A 19,050-nucleotide genomic window follows, 5' to 3' on the forward strand; every position below is an offset into this window, starting at 1 on the left:
GTTTCTCAGTGCACACTGCGAAACCGAAATATTCAGAGTTTGAATGTTTTTTATTCCCATCTCTTTTATTCTGCTGCGATTTTTATCCATTCTCGGGAGTGCACACGCAAACGAAAAACTACCTAAAATTGAGTTCTTTTGACTCAATCTCGGGGTATCGTGGAGGAAGGTAAAATTAGGTTGAAGGTAGTTTCCATTTATCCGCGGCAAAAATTACAACTCATTGATAGGTTTTTTATACTCAAATTTAAGTTGAATTTACCTAATTTTGAGTATATCCCAAACAACTCAAAAGTACCTTCCTCCATGGAAGACCTCGACTGAGTCGAATCTCTCGTTTTGTTTTTGACAACACTAATAAGTGCGAAAGCGACGCACAACTCAAAAGTAAGTTAAAAGAACTTATTCTGGAGGTTGTTTTATTTTACCGTGTGCTTCTGGTGAGTATTCGGCGAGTGTATAGACCGAGTATGTCCTATGCGTGCGGTTTGCAGCGCGGCAGACGAGGGGCGCATGGAGGGATATGCTGCCGAAGACAAGATGTAGTTTTTTGTGTGTTATTGGTAACATAGAAAAACTGGTATATTTTTCTATAAACATATTCTAATTTATATATCAATATCCAATTAAATACACTAAATACGTGTCGATTTCTTACCTCATGTAAGGAATCGAAAGTCTTATTGTAATGTTACAATCCATTTGATACTAACATTACATTAAGGCGGGGCTGGTTAATGGAACAATTACCTCGGAACACGGTTTGCCCTGTATACGAAACAGGTAATCGGAAAATTAATTGAGCTAGCACCTATCTAAATCCTGGAATCAAGTTATTTGCAGGTATGTAAATGTAAATGTAAATAACTTTTTTCTGTAAACCGCAGCCGGACAGTGGGAGATAGGATAGTTAACACACACACATCAATAATTTGAATCAACTTTTTGACCATCATTTGCCCAGGACCGTCGAGAGCTGCGCCGCACAGTGTTTCCAAATAGGCAATAACGTGATTGAATTTTCGAGATATAGTGTCCTCAGTAAAGTTTGTTTATTAGATATTCCCCATTTCATAGAAGTCTTAGTTTGGTGATTAATCCCTCTAAATCTGAGAAGCAAATTTTTGTTTGGTCATTTCTGAAAACAAAAAAAAATGGAATCAGGAAAGTTAGAGGGAATATAATAAGAAACAGCTTTTCTGGAGATACTATTTGTCTATCTTTTGGTTTTAATAGAAATTTGTGGAGTTTTCCATGATACACTCTTGAAAATCGCTTTTTTCAAAATAACTCTTCTTGGTAATTTTTTAGAATTTCAAAATGTTCTAAGATTTTGTCCGGCATAAGAAGTTACACAATTTTTGGTTATGCAAGTTCAATTCTATCTCATTAATGTTATCGAAAGTTTCACTGCCAATAAACAGCATTTGGGTATGAAATAACATTTCAATCCGCAAATTTCCGCAGACAAAGCCATACTCTTTTGAATCTATAAAGTAAACGCTATCAAATTCAGGGATAACCATTTGTCACATGCTGTCTCTTGCAGGAACATATATTCAAAAATTGGCTGTAAAACTCTTACTCTTTCGTACTTCCTCCTTTTACCATTAAAAATTTAATGGTAAAAGGAGGAAGTACGATGCATGTTGTTATATTGAGTAAAGCCATGTCAAGTGATCCTCGAATTTTTCGCAAAATCACCGATTTTCATGGGATATATTTTATTGTATAGGGATTGTGATGAATAGCTTTTGGTATAAATATTTCGTTAAAACTCCTTTTTTTCTTTAAGTTATTAACCCTTAAACTTTATTGCATGATAAAATTGTAAATTTCATATCTTAAAAACTACTGAAGAAAATTGAACGAATTGTTGTACACTTATGGAATGATATTTACACTATCTCATAAAAATATTTCTACTGTATAATTGTCTGAATAACGGTACTTTGCATCTATTTAAAAATTTCAATTGTGTTTTTTCTTGTGTTCTTCACGCTAAAAAACTTCAAAAATCACATCAAATTACGAGTCAATCTTTCACCTTCAATAATCTGTATTGATAATTTATCATTTTTGTTCCTATCGAGAGTTATGGATGATTTTGTAACAGTGCGCTCTATGAACGCACGGCTCACTTTGATGCAACCCGCGAGAACTTACATATTGGCAACGCCGCACTTCTCAACGTCAGAATGCGCATCGCTTTGGAAGAGCGTATTTCTTGTTTAAAATTGCTATCTCTGATATAAGAGCAAAAAGACAAGCTTTTCTTTACGGATTATTAAAGGTGAATGTCTTCCGAGTAATTTGCATGGCTTTTAGCGTTATTATATTTTCCAGGAGATATTTAATTTTCTGTAATTCAATGTCTCGAACCGGCGCAGTCGTATATTGACAGCCGCTGTGTCAACTTGAGCAGTGGGCATGTTTGAATCTGCATGGCCACGACTTTTTTAATGTAGAATACATTTAAGGTTTCAATATAGGGGTCCCGTTTCAAAATATCGGCTGCGGCGCCGCGTCAGATTTTGAACGTTAATAACTTTTATCATACTTAACAGAATGATTTGATTTTTAGACCAATTTGTTGCAAATATGTTCCTCTATGCTGTATTAAAATTTGAAGTATGTATAACATGTACTAATAACAAAAAAAATGTGTTTTGAAAAATCTTTCGAAAACGACTCGGAAAAGTGAAAATTTTCAGCCCATCCCGCACAGAGCCGTCGTTATGGTAGACCAACCGAACAATAAAATAATGAAAAGTTTATATATAGGTCCATTACATGTTTGTTCGTATGGTTATTCGCATTGGGTTGCTTGACGAGAGCACTTGGTGGGGGAAAGACGGCATATTCCTTTGGTTAGGCCATTAGAAGCCGGACGGAAAGGAAAGGCTCATGCACGGCACGAGAACGAGCGAGAAAGCGATAGTAGTGCATATTAGCGCGATTATATAAATATCTGTCGGTCGGTTTTTCTCATCATTCGTATTCGTTCAAGCACTAGCAAGCAGCCAGTCCACCGAAGAAAAGCAGTCGGCGATGACGACGGCGGAAAAAGTGCCCCAGCTACTGGTGACTCATCGCAACCCGATCAGGAACTGTCGCCCTGCAAGAATTTCGCCCCAACTAAAGGGCAACAGAGTAGGCTATCGTTCCAGCGTCTGGGTCGTGAGATTGTGCAGGACTGCAAAGTCGAGCTACGCTTACAAAGCTCAGTCGTAATGATGGCCCGAGAAGCCAACGATGCCTACTTGGTCGGTTTGTTCGAGAATGCAAAATAGTGCTTTCTAGCTCACCGTGTCCGCGGGGAGTGCGTCTGAATTATGCTCCCGCAATAAAACAATAAACGGTTCTTTACAGGACCAATTAATTGTGTTCTAATAAGAGTTAAACTGAAATTTACATTTTATGGTGTATAACAAATAATTTTCAGAAAGCAATATAAGAAATACGATGTGTGGAAAGAAAGAAAGAGAATTTAAATTATCTTCTCTCGCTCGTTTTCGTGCACTGCTTTTCCATTCCTTTCTGCTGCTACTACCATCATAACTAAAACGAATGTGCATGTTCCCCCACCATCTCATGGCCAGTGTTGCCACAATTCCATGTCGCTATAACAATTTGAATTATTTTATTGATCCTCTCTAGTATTGATAAAATATAGAACATGCAAAGTACACTAGTCGCATGCTTTTATTCGAACTTTTTGGCAGCCTCCGTTGATTAACTGCATAAATCGATTTGTTTGTGCAGCTCCTTGCTAGTAGCAAACTAAATAGCCTTTATCAGCGCTAACAAATAAAACAAAAGAATTTAAATTTGTGAAAATCTTCTCCTTCCTTCTTTTCAAATCTGCAACATTCTTTGAAAATATTGTTGGAATGTTGTTATTGAAAAACTGAACATGCAAGTTTGCTAGCACTGGCCACTAGATTGAAGGCGATGGAAAGACAGAATATTCGTTTTGGTTATGCTAGTATTGGTAGCCGAACGGAAAGGAAAGGCACAGGAATGGCACGAAAACGAGCGAGAGAGCGATAGTAGTGCTTTCTCGTATATGAATATTGGTCGTTCGGTTTTTCTCATCATTCGTATTCGTTCAAGCACTAGCAAGCAGCCAGTCCAGCGAAGGAAAGCAGTTGGCAATAGCGACGGACGGAAAAAGTGCCCCAGCTACTGGTGACTCATCGGAACTGTCGCCCTGCAAGATTTTCGCCCCAACTAAAGGGCAACAGAGTAGGCTATCGTTCCAGCGTCTGGGTCGTGAGATTGTGCAGGACTGCAAAGTCGAGCTACGCTTACAAAGCTCAGTCGTAATGATGCCCCGAGAAGCCAACGATGCCTACTTGGTCGGTTTGTTCGAGAATGCAAAATAGTGCTTTCTAGCTCACCGTGTCCGCGGGGAGTGCGTCTGAATTATGCTCCCGCAATAAAACAATAAACGGTTCTTTACAGGACCAATTAATTGTGTTCTAATAAGAGTTAAACTGAAATTTACATTTTATGGTGTATAATAAATAATTTTCAGAAAGCTATATAAGAAATACGATGTGTGGAAAGAAAGAAAGAGAATTTAAATTATCCTCTCTCGCTCGTTTTCGTGCACTGCTTTTCCATTCCTTTCTGCTGCTAATACTATCATAACAAACGAATGTGGGTGTTCCCCCACCATCCCATGGCCAGTATCACCGCTAACAAATAAGACAAAAGAATTTAAATTTGTGAAAATCTTTTCCTTCCTTCTTTTCAAATCTGCAACATTCTTTGAAAATATTGTTGGAATGTTGTTATTGAAAAACTGAACATACAAGTTTGCTAGCACTGGCCACTAGATTGAAGGCGATGGAAAGACAGAATATTCGTTTTGGTTATGCTAGTATTGGTAGCCGAACGGAAAGGAAAGGCACAGGAATGGCACGAAAACGAGCGAGAGAGTGATAGTAGTGCTTTCTCGTGTTTTCATATATGAATATTGGTCGGTCGGTTTTTCTCATCATTCGTATTCGTTCAAGCGCTAGCAAGCAGCCAGTCCACCGGAGGAAAACAGTTGGCAATGATGACGGTCCGCAAAAGTGCCCCAGCTACTGGTGGCCCATCGCAACCAATTACCGATCAGGAACTGTCGCCATGCCAGTATTTCGCCCCAAATAAAGGGCAACAAAGAAACTAATCCGCTGGCTAACATTCCAGCGTCTGGTTCGTAAGGTTGTGTATTACTTCAAAGTCGAGCTACGCTTACAAAACTCAGCCGTGATGAAGCCAGTGATGCCTACTTGGTCGGTTTGTTTGAGGATACAAAATAGTGCGCCAAGTACGTAACTTTCTCGCAAAAGAAATCAAACTGGCTCACAGTGTCCGCTGGGAGTGGGCGTAAATTATAATAAAAGCAACGGTTCTTTTCAGGACCAATCAATTGTGTTCTAGTGAGAGTTAAACTGAAACTTTCATTTTAAGGTGTGTAACAAATTTTCAACAATCAACATAATACGTTGTGTGGAAAGAAGCAGCTTGCACACGGAACAAAAAATTAAATTATCCTCTCGCTCGTTTCGTGCACTGTTTTTCCATTCCTTTCTACTGTTATTATCAGTATTATCAAAACGAATGTGTTGTTGCATGTGTTTAAGAGAAATGTTGAAGTCGCATGCTTCTATTCGAGCTTTTTAGCAGCCTCTGTGAACTAACTGCATTAAATAATTTTTTTGTGCAGCTCCGTGCTAGTAGCAAACAAAATGGCCCTACCAGTGTCTGATTCGTGAGATTGTGCAGGATTTCAAAGTCGAGCTAAGCTTATAAAGTTCAGCCGTAATGGTACCCGAAGAAGCCAGTCTTGTCGTTTTGTTCGAGGCTACAAAACAGTTCGCCAGGCACGTAACTATCATGCCAAAAATATCCAACGATCCAGCGCATCACCATCAACACCAACGCCGATACCAAAGGTTCTTTTCAGAACCACCATTATTTTCATAGAGAATTATTTGAAAATTTCCCATTCAAACGTGGTTCTGTTGAATATTATTAGATTTAAATTAACGTCTCGAATTGAAATCACGACGCTCCGGTTATGTGACAGACATTACCCACCCATCTTTTTTTATTGTGACCACGACTAACGGTTTAATATAGACACCCCATTTCAATATTTCTGAAGGAACAGAAGGTCGAGTTTGGAAAGTTTGTAACTTTCATTGTACTTCACCAAATTACACAATGTTCGCACTAATGATTCAGAAATATGACCAGGAATCTTCTATTAGATTTGTAAGTATGTATAATTTACATGAATAAAGAAAAATTGATTTTCAGGAATCAATTATTATCTGTTCTTCCATTGGCCAGTACTACGCGACTTCCTCATGCTAACAATTAATTTCATCGTTAGCCATCTCCCTCACCAAGGCCAACAACGACAACAAAACCGGTCCTTTTTAGGACAACCATCATTTTTGTAAAGAATAATTTGAAATATTCCTCGCCCAAATCACCTTTTGTCCGAAAATTCCAATGAGTATCAACATATTTGAAGAACGTGTTCCTTATGTATTCTACATCTCTCCGGTTATGTCGCAGACATTACCCACCCATCTTTTTTTGCAGATTGAAATATTTCACCACTTTTTATCGTCAGTTGGTTCTGTATAGGTGGTAGCACGGTATATTTGCTCGAAAAAACATTGAATTGTTTTTATATTATCAATATGGGCCGACAAAACGAATGTTGTATTTCGTTAAAAGTAGCGATGGTTTTGAAATAAAGATCGATGATGATTCACTGAAATTTAATGAAGTAAATAATATCTTACTAGAACTATGACAACCACCAATTAACAGAATTATCAGAAGCAATATGAATAAAGAAAACACGCCTATATCAATGCGATTGGAAAACAGATTTAAAGTAAACTTTTTTCACATTTGGATAAAATATAGATATACTAATAGCGTTTTCGTTTTCACCTGCTGCTACACCGGTGTAGTGCAAAAAAAGAGATAGACTGATTACACCCAAGTTTGAATGAGTATAGCACCGACTACACCGGTGTTGTGCACTGTCAAAAACGAAAATGCCATAACAAAAGTGTCTTTGTAGATGGCAATGACATAAGCGTATTACATAAGTTAGGCTTCGATTATTTGCGATACAGTTTAATTTCTAATAACGTTAAATTGTAATAAAAAGTATTCATTACACAACTATTGTATTTGTTGTGAATTTCGCTCCAAAAAAATCTAAAAGAATCTCAAAATATCCTTTGATAATCCGTATAGAAAAGTTTGCTCTTCTGCACCAATCTAGAGATGTGGTTTCATTTAGTCATGCGATGCACACTTCCAACGCGATGCGCATTCTGACGTTGAGACGTGCGGCGTTGCCAATATGTAAGTTCTCGCGGGTTGCATCAAAGTGAGCCGTGCGTTCATAGAGCGCACTGTTACAAAATCATCCATAACTCTCGATAGGAACAAAAATGATAAATTATCAATACAGATTATTGAAGGTGAAAGATTGACGCGTAATTTGATGTGATTTTTGAAGTTTTTTAGCGTGAAGAACACAAGAAAAAACACAATTGAAATTTTTAAATAGATGCAAAGTACCGTTATTCAGACAATTATACAGTAGAAATATTTTTATGAGATAGTGTAAATATCATTCCATAAGTGTACAAAAATTCGTTCAATTATCTTTAGTAGTTTTTAAGATATGAAATTTACAATTTTATCATGCAATAAAGTTTAAGGGTTAATAACTTAAAGAAAGAGGAGTTTTAACGAAATATTTATACCAAAAGCTATTCACCACAATCCCTATACAATAAAATATATCCCATGAAAATCGGTGATTTTGCGAAAAATTCGAGGATCACTTGACATGGCTTTACTCATTGTGAAAGGGAAGGAGGTTCACAGGTACCCCGACGATTCAGGCCGGTGATTCGCTACAGACTACTCGGAATAGTCCCCGACGGTTGATATTTCCTACTCCAACTAAGAGTTCCCCGACAGTGGAGGATCTTCCGAAACCGATGCTACCTGGGCAGATGCCGAGGTCGGTTCTGGGTGGAGGGTGACTTCCAGTTCACAGGCGCCCCGACGACAATTTGCCGGTGCTACTTCCCGATCCACTCGAACTAGACCCTGGCGGTGGCCTAGCCTACTCCGACGGAGAAATTTCCCGACGTTGAAATTTCTCTCGAAATCGTTGTCTCGGTGCAGGTCGGTTAGGTGCCGAGGTCATTCCTGCGATTCTGGGGGAGGATGACTTACGGTTTTTAGGTGCCCCGACGACCTACCATCGATGATGCGTGCGCTCAGTCTAGTCCCCGGCGGTAGATCTAGTCTGCTTCGGTCGCGCCCGGTGTTCTATTTTTTCTCTCTTCTTCAGACTAACTTGTCAAGTGCCATGGTCGGCTCGGCGATTCCAGTTGGTGTGTAACTTCCGGTTCATCGGTGTCTCGATGACTTGAGGCCGTGTACTGCGACGTTGCTGATCGGTGCTCCTCTGACCAGCTTCGTTGCAATGCTGACATGATCTGAACAACTGTTCTGTTCAACGCGTCCCATTTTTCTTTGTCCGCGCACATTCATTGGACAATATTGGTGAAACACTTTGACATGAGATATCTCGTTTTCAGTGCAGGCGATATGGTTGTGCAGGATCCGAATGGATCAATTTTTGTCTGAGGTACTTCAATCCGCCATATACCACACGGCCTCTAGGTTGATTTTGTCCGGAGAAAGATTTTTACATTCTAATAGTATTTAAGGGGTGTAATGAGGCATAGATTCCTTTTGATTTTTGTTTTCGACCTTCTCTACCGTTCTCTTCTAAGAAAGATAAAAACCAAACGTACTCATTATCCCGCTTGGGCACTCTAATCGCAACCTTTGTATTTATTTATCATACTAGTAAATGACATGGTCCACACACCCCCTAGCGGCGATTTCAATTGGAAATCAGGTTGTCTAATGTGTTATTTCTTCTATTTCCAGACACAAACGCACGCGCCTCGACTTGGCAAGGCGCCGCCGCCTATTTTAGACACATTTCTTGGAATTGATGGATTGGAACGGGTAAAGGAGAAAAAAAACCTACCACGCTGTATAAACATGATATCATCGCGGTCGCTGCTGAACACGGTCACTGGCAATAGTGGTGGTTGCTCCGGGCTGTCAGAGAACTTAGTAATTGTCACCAATCAAGCTTTCCTCGGCCGCAGCAGTAGCAGCTGATCCGCGGCCTAATGAGGGACACAATTCCATCTACTCCCGGAGGTCAAACAAAGTAGCCTAAGTGAGCGGGCCCTGTGAAAGTGCATTTCAATTGAAACAGTTAGTGCGTTAGATATTGCGGGACAGCGAACTGCCAGCGACCAGCATGGGAAAACTCAACACCATTTATGGCCAGTACTGTTACGATAGTGGCACTCTGATAAATCGAGCTGTGACCAAATATTTGAGAAATTGCGGTGCTCAAAACGATTCCCCCGGCAGTACATGCGGGGATAAAAGCAGCGATGATGGCGGAGCTGCCCTTGAATTTGGAAGAATTATCTGTTGTCGGGGAAACCGACCCGCAGATAGAATGATTGAACGGAGGTCAAACGGAAAAGCGTTAGCGCGGTCGGGCGAACAACAGCGGGATAAAGTTTCAACTTACGACAGTGAGGAGGAAGATGAGTTCGAGGAAAACGTCGAGCTGGTTGACGAAAGTCGACTGGCCTATCGAGCCGAGGGCAATGCCAATATCGTGCTCTCCCTGGTGGACAGTCACCGAGTACTGCGGCTGCGAAAATCATCCGTCAGCTGTCGGGATGGCAAAGGTGAGTGGCAGGTTATTACTGATCGACAGGTTAAAAAAGTTTAAAAATAGTTTCTGAGATAAAATGTTTAGTAGCGACCGGATTGAGTATCAATCATAAAACACTTCAACTGTTTATGTGAACCAAATCGTAGACTATTACGTTACATTCAGACGAACATTTCGACATGAATTTTCCTGATAATACATACTTCTGATATTTATTAGAGAATCACCTGAAAGTATGTTTTTGTATAGTTTTTGTATGTTTTGGTATTTGGGAGTTAAGAACATTTTAGCATGGTCACATTACATAATTTTGGAAGCAGTTTTCAAAGTTGCCTTACCTTGTAGAAAGGGTTGGCCCCTCTAGTGCACCACTTCAACTAATGGTGCATATTTTCTAAGCTTTTGGGTGAAAGTTGAAAACAAAATCTCGGTAACGCTGAAACAAAAATGACTTGCATAAAGCCAAAAATGTTCGGACTGTTACGTTACACGAGAATACTTCTACGTTATATGTGTAATCTAAGTTTACATGTTGAGTATGATTAAGCATATAAATGGCTTTATTAATTCTATTCTATAATGGATAACTTTAATTTGTTGATTTCACGTTAAAATATGTAATAGACTCCAAGGAATCGAAATCATATTAAAGAAGACCTTGCTATGCCCAAATCATTTTTGATCCTATAGAACTAAATTAAAAATAGATTCCTGATTGAGTTACTATGCCATGTGTTATTTTTTTTAAATTTTTTTCCAATGCAGCTGCTCTGTAGATTTTTTTTAAAATTTCTTTTAATTGAATATGCATTGTCCTGCTTCCTTTTTATTATTTTTGATTTACATTCAAAGGGACTAATCTCTGTGGGCATAACAAGCTAGTTCGATTGTGTCATACACGGATTTGTTTACAATTTAATGGAAAGTAAAATGTAATTCTTTCTGCAGATTCAAGAGAAAATTTACATGGTTAAGTTTAAAAAAATGACCTCGATGTATGCAATAAACGAATTTTATTCTTCATTCTGTGGTCAATGAATTGGCAATGAATAAATATGGTAAATTGTATCCTTGCTTGTTTTATAAGAAGAAACGCTTAATTAGGCACTTGAATTTGCGAATCGTCGTTATGTCCCAAATACTTTTTGTACTAAAGGCAAATTCATTCATAATATATTCAACGTCGAAAATATCAATTTTTGTATTTCCTCGATATTAATATTCATTTCTGTATTTTTTATGCAAAATCTAAAGCAATGAACGATATATTCACAAGTGAAAATATGCTTCTTTGACATCATTTTGGCCACCAGTACAGCTTGTTCCTGGTGATGTCGCTCAATGATGTTATTAAATTTTAATCGATTTTGAATATAAAAACCGATTTAATTCACCTATCAGTGAGAAAAGCCATTTGCCCATGTCCTACATATATCACTGTTGGATTCATTAGTTTGAAGAACTCATACCAAGTAGGTACCTTAATACAGGTTGGATAGATACAGTTACGAGTCCTGCACTAACAAAACCTCTAGTAAACTGAATAAATTACAGAAAATCAATAAAGTAAATGAAACTAAAATACCACTAAAGTGAAAGAATGAAAAAAAAATCAAGTTTATAAAATGCAATAAATAATATTAGAATAAAATTTGTTTCATGCTAAGAAATTGGATGAAATGAATAAAAGGGATAACTTAACAGAATAAATAAAAGCAATAAAATGAAGATACTACATAAAATGCATCAACTGGAAAAATTTAAAAAAAATTAATAAAATGAATGAAATGCATAAATAGGAAAGATAAAAAGGATGGGTGGGTAATGTCAGAGACATAAACTGAGTGATGTAGAATACACTTTAGGCTCGTAATACGAATGCTACATTTTTGACTATCTTCTGATAGGTTGTATAAAAAACAATTTTTAATGGAAACGCCGAAATATCGGTACACGTACATCGAAATCAAAAATATTCGAACATATTTATCCTCATATGGTAAGCCTGAAAAGAACATTTAATGAGAGTGAAACAATTCATTTGGCAACAGCAGAGAATCGGATATACTTGTACCCTTATTTCGCTATTTCCATTAGAAATATCGAAATAACTTACTTTAGTAAAACCTTTCAGAAATTAGTACAAATTGCAGCATTCGTAAACAGTTTAAAATGTATGCTTTTTCATTTCGGTAATGTCGTTGACATTACCTACCCATCTTTCTAATCTAAAACAGAAAAATTGTTTTGAAAACCTAATAATTGTATATCCTAAGGTGATTTAAAGCTACTTTTTTGTGAAATCTCGGCAAAAAAACAAAATTACGCGTTTGTCCGACGAGCTTTCTGTTCCGTTGTCGTAGTGAATTATGCTCTCTTGATGTGGTGAAGTTTACCCCGCAAAAGTGCGTTTTGCCCAGCACATTTTTCAAAGCGTAATTTATAATAATTTTGAAACATTGAATGATATTAATTAAATTCTCCCAATTTATGTTCTATCGCTAAACTATGATCATATTTCCTTAGGGGTCGCGTTTTACCCCATGTTTCAGTCCCAGCCCTACATAACATCAGTGAACCGCCTCTAGTGTCCGTAGTTGATTCTCTCAAATTCCGCAAAATCGATTTTGCTGCTTTGCATGCTTATCTACGCAATATTGACTGGTCACAACTTTCCGCTCTGAATAGAGGTGACTATATGGCGGAGATGTTCTGTAATAAAATAGAATCGTGGTTGGCCTTTAACGTGTCGCGGAAACGTCGCCCTGCGTCGCCTGCCTGGAGTACCCGAGAGTTAAGGGATTTAAAACGTGTACGAAATGCATGTCAACGTAGGCTTCGACAACAGCGAACTCCGGAGACTGAAGATTGCTTTCATCGTGCTAATAATGCGTACCGCTACCGTAATGCAACTTTATACAAATCGTATGTTTTACGCGTCCAATCAAGTTTAAGGAGAAACCCAAGAGGTTTTTGGAGTTTTGTAAATTCCAAGCGGAATTCTGAATCAGTGCCGTCTACCGTGTACTTGGACCAAACCGAATCTACGTCTGCTGCAACATCTTGTGAATTGTTCGCGAATCATTTTGCTTCCGTTTTTTCGCCTGATGTCGCCTCTATGCAGGAAGCTGCGTCGGCCGCTTTGGACGTTCCAGCTGATGTGGTTGACCTAAGAACGTTTACTATAACGCCAGAAATGGTCAGGTCGGCAGCATTAAAAATGAAAAAATCGTACTCTCCTGGACCTGATGGTATTCCTGCAGTAATATTTCGTCACTGTATTGCGGATTTAACAGAACCTCTGTGCTGAATTTTCAACCGTTCTTTTGCCGAGGCGAAATTTCCCGACATATGGAAACAATCCACAATGTTGCCTGTCTTCAAAAACGGTGATAGAAGAAATGTGAGGAATTATCGTGGTATAACTAGCCTGTCTGCTGCTTCAAAGATATTTGATATTATTGTAAGCGCCATGATTCAAGAAAGCACTCGTAATTACATTTCATTCGAACAACATGGTTTCATGCCTGGAAGGTCTGCAAATTTATTGTAGTTCACCTCGACATGCATCACACAGATTGAAAACAGATCTCAGATTGACGCAATTTACACTGACTTGAAAGCTGCTTTTGACAAAATCGACCATCGAATACTTCTTTGCAAACTGTCGCGTCTCGGAGCTTCGGTACAATTGGTGGCTTGGCTGAAATCGTATTTAACTGGCAGATTATTACGTGTAAAGGTGGGCTCCTGTTTTTCGACTGCATTTTCCAACGCGTCTGGAGTTCCTCAAGGTAGTAACCTCGGTCCCATGTTGTTTATTCTATTCTTCAACGATGTAACACTGTTCCTGCGTGGCGGCTGTAAGCTAGTTTATGCTGATGATCTAAAACTATATTTTGTTGTACATTCGATCGAGGACTGCGAACGTCTTCAAGCACTACTGGATTTGTTCGTTTTATGGTGTCAGAAGAACAAATTAGTTGTAAGTATCCGCAAATGTGTGGTGATTACATTCCATCGTATTGCAATACCGATTGTATTCGACTACCGCATTGACGGTGTTTCACTGACCAGAGTCGAGCAAGTTCAGTATCTAGGCGTGCTGTTGGATTCTAAGTTATCATTCGAGGTTATCATAAGCTACTCGTCAGTTGGGGTTCATCGCTAAGGTTGCGAAGGATTTTACCGATCCGTATTGCCTGAAAGCACTTTACTGTTCTTTAGTCCGTCTTATACTGGAAACTGCCTCTGTTGTTTGGTGTCCACATCAGACGTCTTGGTGCCTGAGGGTTGAACGCATACAGAAACGATTCATTCGTTTAGCGTTGAAAAACCTGCCATGGCGTGATCCTTTGAATCTGCCTCCGTATGCTGATCGATGTCGATTATTAGGACTTGACACGCTGCAACGCTTTAGTAGAGGATTTCTTCGATTTTGGAGAAAATTCTAGTCGGTTTGCAAATAGAATTGGTAGCTCTAGATTAATCTAAGTTTAAGCTTTGATATTTTAACATATTCATTAAGAATACGTATCAGATGATAAATTGAAATACAAATACAAATACAAATACAAATAAGTAATAATATGCTCAAACCTTATCCAAGGAGGTATCTTAGAGCGGAATTTTCACAATAACCTTGCAACTGTCACGTATGATAATCGACAACGAATTCAGTACCAGGACATGACCTTTAATTGAGCTTTCACTTGTGTAGCCGCGATATACGCAAATAAAATAAGTAAAATTCACATTGCGGCTTTTAGCCGCACATAAAATAAGCCGGGCTTAATGTGAATACAATTAATCTGGTTTAACGGATCGTTATTTAACTGTGTTTATAGCTTGATGATACGTAAAACTTTTTCTCAGTTTGCTCCAAGGACCGAGTATTTTAAGAAAATCATAATATCAGCATCCAATACGCCGACACCATCTCCTTGACACAACGAAATAAGCAGTGCTTAATCTTATCTAATCGCACCTGCACTACCGCTTGCCAGAGGAAAACATACCAAAGAGCACGCGCCTGTTACAACTTCATTGTATACACCACAGTTCGCCGTGGTGAATTTATCTGCACACGCACCTGATGCCACATATAATTTAAAGAGATGGAGAGTGCGGCTCTCTCGCACCAAACAACCAAACTTGTTCGAGGTATACTCAAAATTAGGTAGATTCAACGTAAATTTAAGTATATTTAACTCAAGGTGGAGTATAAAAAACCTATCAATGAGTTGTGATTTTTGCACGGTTTACCTAATTTTAACTTATTCCACGATACCCCGAGATTGAGTCAAAAGAGTCGTATCCGTGTGAATTTTGATAATTGATGCGTATTTAAAAGCTTTTAGTATTGTCTACATTATATTCAAACATTAAAAAGGCGTTTAAAATCAAGTACTCATTTTAAAGCTGTACATTTTCCGACTCAAGAGTTTTTGATTTTTTAATATAAACAGTGTTATGGTTCAGTTGGTAAAAAATTGTTGAAGAAATGGCTATTCTTGATGAAAACGACTGCAGGAAGTGTACGCCAATAACGTTGTCAATTGGAATTTCCAAAAACCTGTAATCCTAATTAATTAATTAAATCTATATTCTGTATCAGGTCTGTATCTGCGCTTAAAAATCTGTATAATACAGATTAATCTGTATAAATGGCAGCTCTGATTTCAGCTCCAAAAGAAAGAGCTTTCTGCTTTTTCTGTGGTGTATCATTGTATCTTCCGTGTATGCATGAAACTGGCACGCCAGTGCATCATTAGAATTAAATGCTATCAGCGCCTGGCGGCAGTCATGGGATGCATTACCTACCACCGAAGAATGCGAGCTGTCATGAAACGCAGCAGCTGCTACGCTTACAACGTCAGAACAGAAACTAACGATTTTTTCTTATTTTCCCTCTTTATATGTGTCGCAGTTCATTCGATGAAGACGAGGTGGTCCTAGCAATGCTTGCTACTTGAGCGAATTGTAATCATGGATCAGATAATTACTACTTTCATAAAATCCATTATTTCCGATATTTTAGTAGCTGTACATCCTACGGAATTAAATACAACATTGTTGTACATGTTTCCAATCAGATAGAGTAGTTATCTTTTTTTCCATTCAGGACAACGACAGGTATTCACGTTTAAAAAATCGCGTGAAATTCCGGCAGAAAATTTTGAAGCGGGACCCCTATATTGAAACGTTAGAAGTATTCTACTTCAAAAGAAATGAATAAAACAAATCAAACAAATAAAATAAATTAAACAAATATGATTAATCATATGAATGAAAATAAAATCAATATTATAAATAGAATTATAAATTTATGAATTAAAAGAAGAAAAAATAACCAGAATTCAATGATTAAAATAAAATATTACCGATATTCAAAAAGTTATAAATTTAATAGGATAAATTGTGCAATTTAATAATTCCGATGAAATCCATAAAATGAATGACTGAAAAAAGTGAAATTGTTAAAATGAAGAAATTGCATAAAATTTATGAACTGGAAAAAAGAATAAAATCCATAAAATGAAAGCAGTGCATAAAATGAGATAAATGCATGAAATGAATAATCTGATCAGAATGAATCCAAAGATTGAAACGAATAAAATGGATAAAAACTGAAATGAACAAAATAAATAAAAGTATGCAGGATGCAGAATAAAATTAATAATTAAAATAAAATGATCATTTATTTCAAATTACTCGAATATTCAAGGTGACTAAAATAAACAAAACGAATCAAATCCACGAAATGTATAAACTGGACAAGGTAGTATCCGGAACATAACCGGGGTGTCGACTAGGACAATTATTTTGTCTGAAATTTTTCTGTATAACCTTAAAAAATCCTGACTAAACATGCTGAACTGAACTAGTCAGCATGCCTTAAAATTATTTTACTGAATTGTTTATCGAACCGGATATTATTCACATCCAAAGGAAAATTTTACTGAACCTAGGGAATCAAACTTAATATGTAAATTTAGCCATTTCAAAGGAAAATTTAAAAAAATATGATACGCCAACGAATAGTTCTACGTCAACATCGCGGATTTGTTCCGTACATTACCCATCCCTAGTTTTTTTAACATACGTTTCTGGGGGTGGGCGTAGCGTAGTTGGTAAATCGATTGCCTTGTACGCAGCGCACCTGGGTTCGAATCCCGACCCCGCACATTGGGTTAGAAATTTTTCTAACCCGAAGAGGCGAATGACCTTAAAACCTCTGTAAACGAAATAAAAAACTTACGTTTCATTGAAAATTCAATAGAGAGACGAAGAGTTTAAACGTGGAATGACTATTTTCAAAATTTTCATCTTCATACATCCGTATTACTCAGTTAAGTCAAAAAAATTCTGAGATATCCAGGAATTTCCTCAATTATGGTGTATATGAACGCTCAGTATAGAATTGAGATTAATTGGAGTAGATATAGTTTTCGATTCTTGGTCACAAGCCTTCTCATAGTGCAACGTTTCAAAGAGATTTCTCGTCATCTTCAGGAAAAAGCAGAGTTTGAAAATAAATTAGTTATAGTTTTCTCATATTCTAGTTATAGTTTCAGTTCCCATCACAAACATTTTGCAATTTTTATCAGGACTACAAATATTTTCTTTGTCAAGCAGGATTTAATATTAGATTTGTTTCTGCGAGGCGCTCTGTCCTACACTAAAATGCAAAAACTATTTTAGAGGAACGGCAGACAAAAAATGCCTTTCCAACCACGGACATTAACAAATATATCAGATTACCAGTAGATCTTATGACACAACTTAGAAATGGATAAGGAAACAGTAATCGAATTTTCGATTGATTGACACTGGTGTAGTGGATTGTACTGGTTTTGCGCCATTTTTGTACTTTCTAGCAGAAGTGCAGAAAACTGGGTATGTTCCATTGACACTTCTGAGGGATTCCATGAGAAACCGGCCGACCGCAAAATATGACCATCGTTGATTCGAACGAAACTTTGCAGATGTATTCGCTGTATGAATCTCCATGATATTCTCCGGCAATTGGAATATTTTGATACAAGAGTAATTTTTCAAAAGGGCGTAAACGTTTCTACGTGCATGAATTTCAAAATTTTTTTGTTCGATTACTGTATTTTATACAGCAAAACTATCTGAGAACAAGTTACAGGGAATGAATACTTCTGTCCAAAAAAAATATACGCTGAAAAAAATGTTGTCATTCTTCAAAAAACAAAAATTTATGATAAAAATTTAAATTGCGAAAAAACCCATTTTTTTAAATTTTTTATGTTTTGTTACCAAAAACCTAAAGAGAAAAGAAACATTTTGATTGTAATTGCATGATGGAGAAAAAATCGGTAAAAGTGTTTTTCTAACAATAACTTTGTACATGTTTTTAAATTTCATACTAATTGACATACAAAATTGTAATTTTATTACAGAATATAATTCTAAGCACCATTTAAAATCAAAATGCATTTAACAAAAATCTTCCAAAATGCGATAGTTTTCGAGATATTTGAAATTTTGCTACTTCAAAAACAATTAATTCGTGTAATTATGCTCTTTTTAAAAGTTATTCGCGTTACCCCATCAAAAAATGTCAAAAATTTAATGTTTATCGTTTTAAAGACGTAAAAGCAACCTTTTTAGTGTATTTGGATCATGGAGAAGCTTTCAATAAAAAAGTTTTCCTAACAACAACTTTTGACATTTTTTTATAATTCTTACTATTTGCAGTCAAAAATACAATTTTCTTTTTGAATATGATTCTAAACGCCATTTTAAATCAAAATGCTCTTAACAAAAATTTTCTAAAATGTAGTAGTTCATGAGATATTTTAACTTTTGTTTGAACAACACAATTATTTTGTTTTATTACGACCTTTTCATAAGTTAGTCGCATTTCTCCATCAACAATAATAGGTTTTTCAAAAGGCCCGTAAACTTTCGTGCAACTTTCTCTTTGACATCAAGGCGATATTGTAAACCATTTGAAAGTTACATGAAAGTATGTTTATATATCGTGTGAAATTTTGATTCCTTACATCTTTTTAAAATAATGCAACTGGTATTTTTTGCGCCATGACCAGTATAGCCCGAATCTTAAAAATAAATCAATTTTTCATTAGAATTTGGGATTCGAAAATACAGTTGATCTCTGTGATACCACGGCTATGATTTGAATTTATATGAGAAACCTATTATCTCACTACTATAGAGGCATTATTTGATGATCT

At 37.0% G+C, this 19,050-nt stretch overlaps 1 protein-coding gene across 3 annotated transcripts in view; it reads left to right on the top strand.

Moving 5' to 3' along the window:
- The window catches only part of LOC131681588 (inositol-pentakisphosphate 2-kinase), a 348,483-nt gene that overhangs the window by 268,073 nt on the left and 61,360 nt on the right, over positions 1–19,050 (top strand). For all 3 annotated transcript variants that reach the window (XM_058962473.1, XM_058962476.1, XM_058962474.1), the window contains one exon: positions 9,007–9,836. In XM_058962473.1, the coding sequence (XP_058818456.1) occupies positions 9,392–9,836 (445 nt within the window). In that variant the 5' untranslated portion in view covers positions 9,007–9,391. The remainder of the gene's footprint in view (positions 1–9,006; positions 9,837–19,050) is intronic.

This window comes from Topomyia yanbarensis, chromosome 2 (genome assembly GCF_030247195.1).
Source record: "Topomyia yanbarensis strain Yona2022 chromosome 2, ASM3024719v1, whole genome shotgun sequence".
Classification (NCBI taxonomy): domain Eukaryota; kingdom Metazoa; phylum Arthropoda; class Insecta; order Diptera; family Culicidae; genus Topomyia; species Topomyia yanbarensis.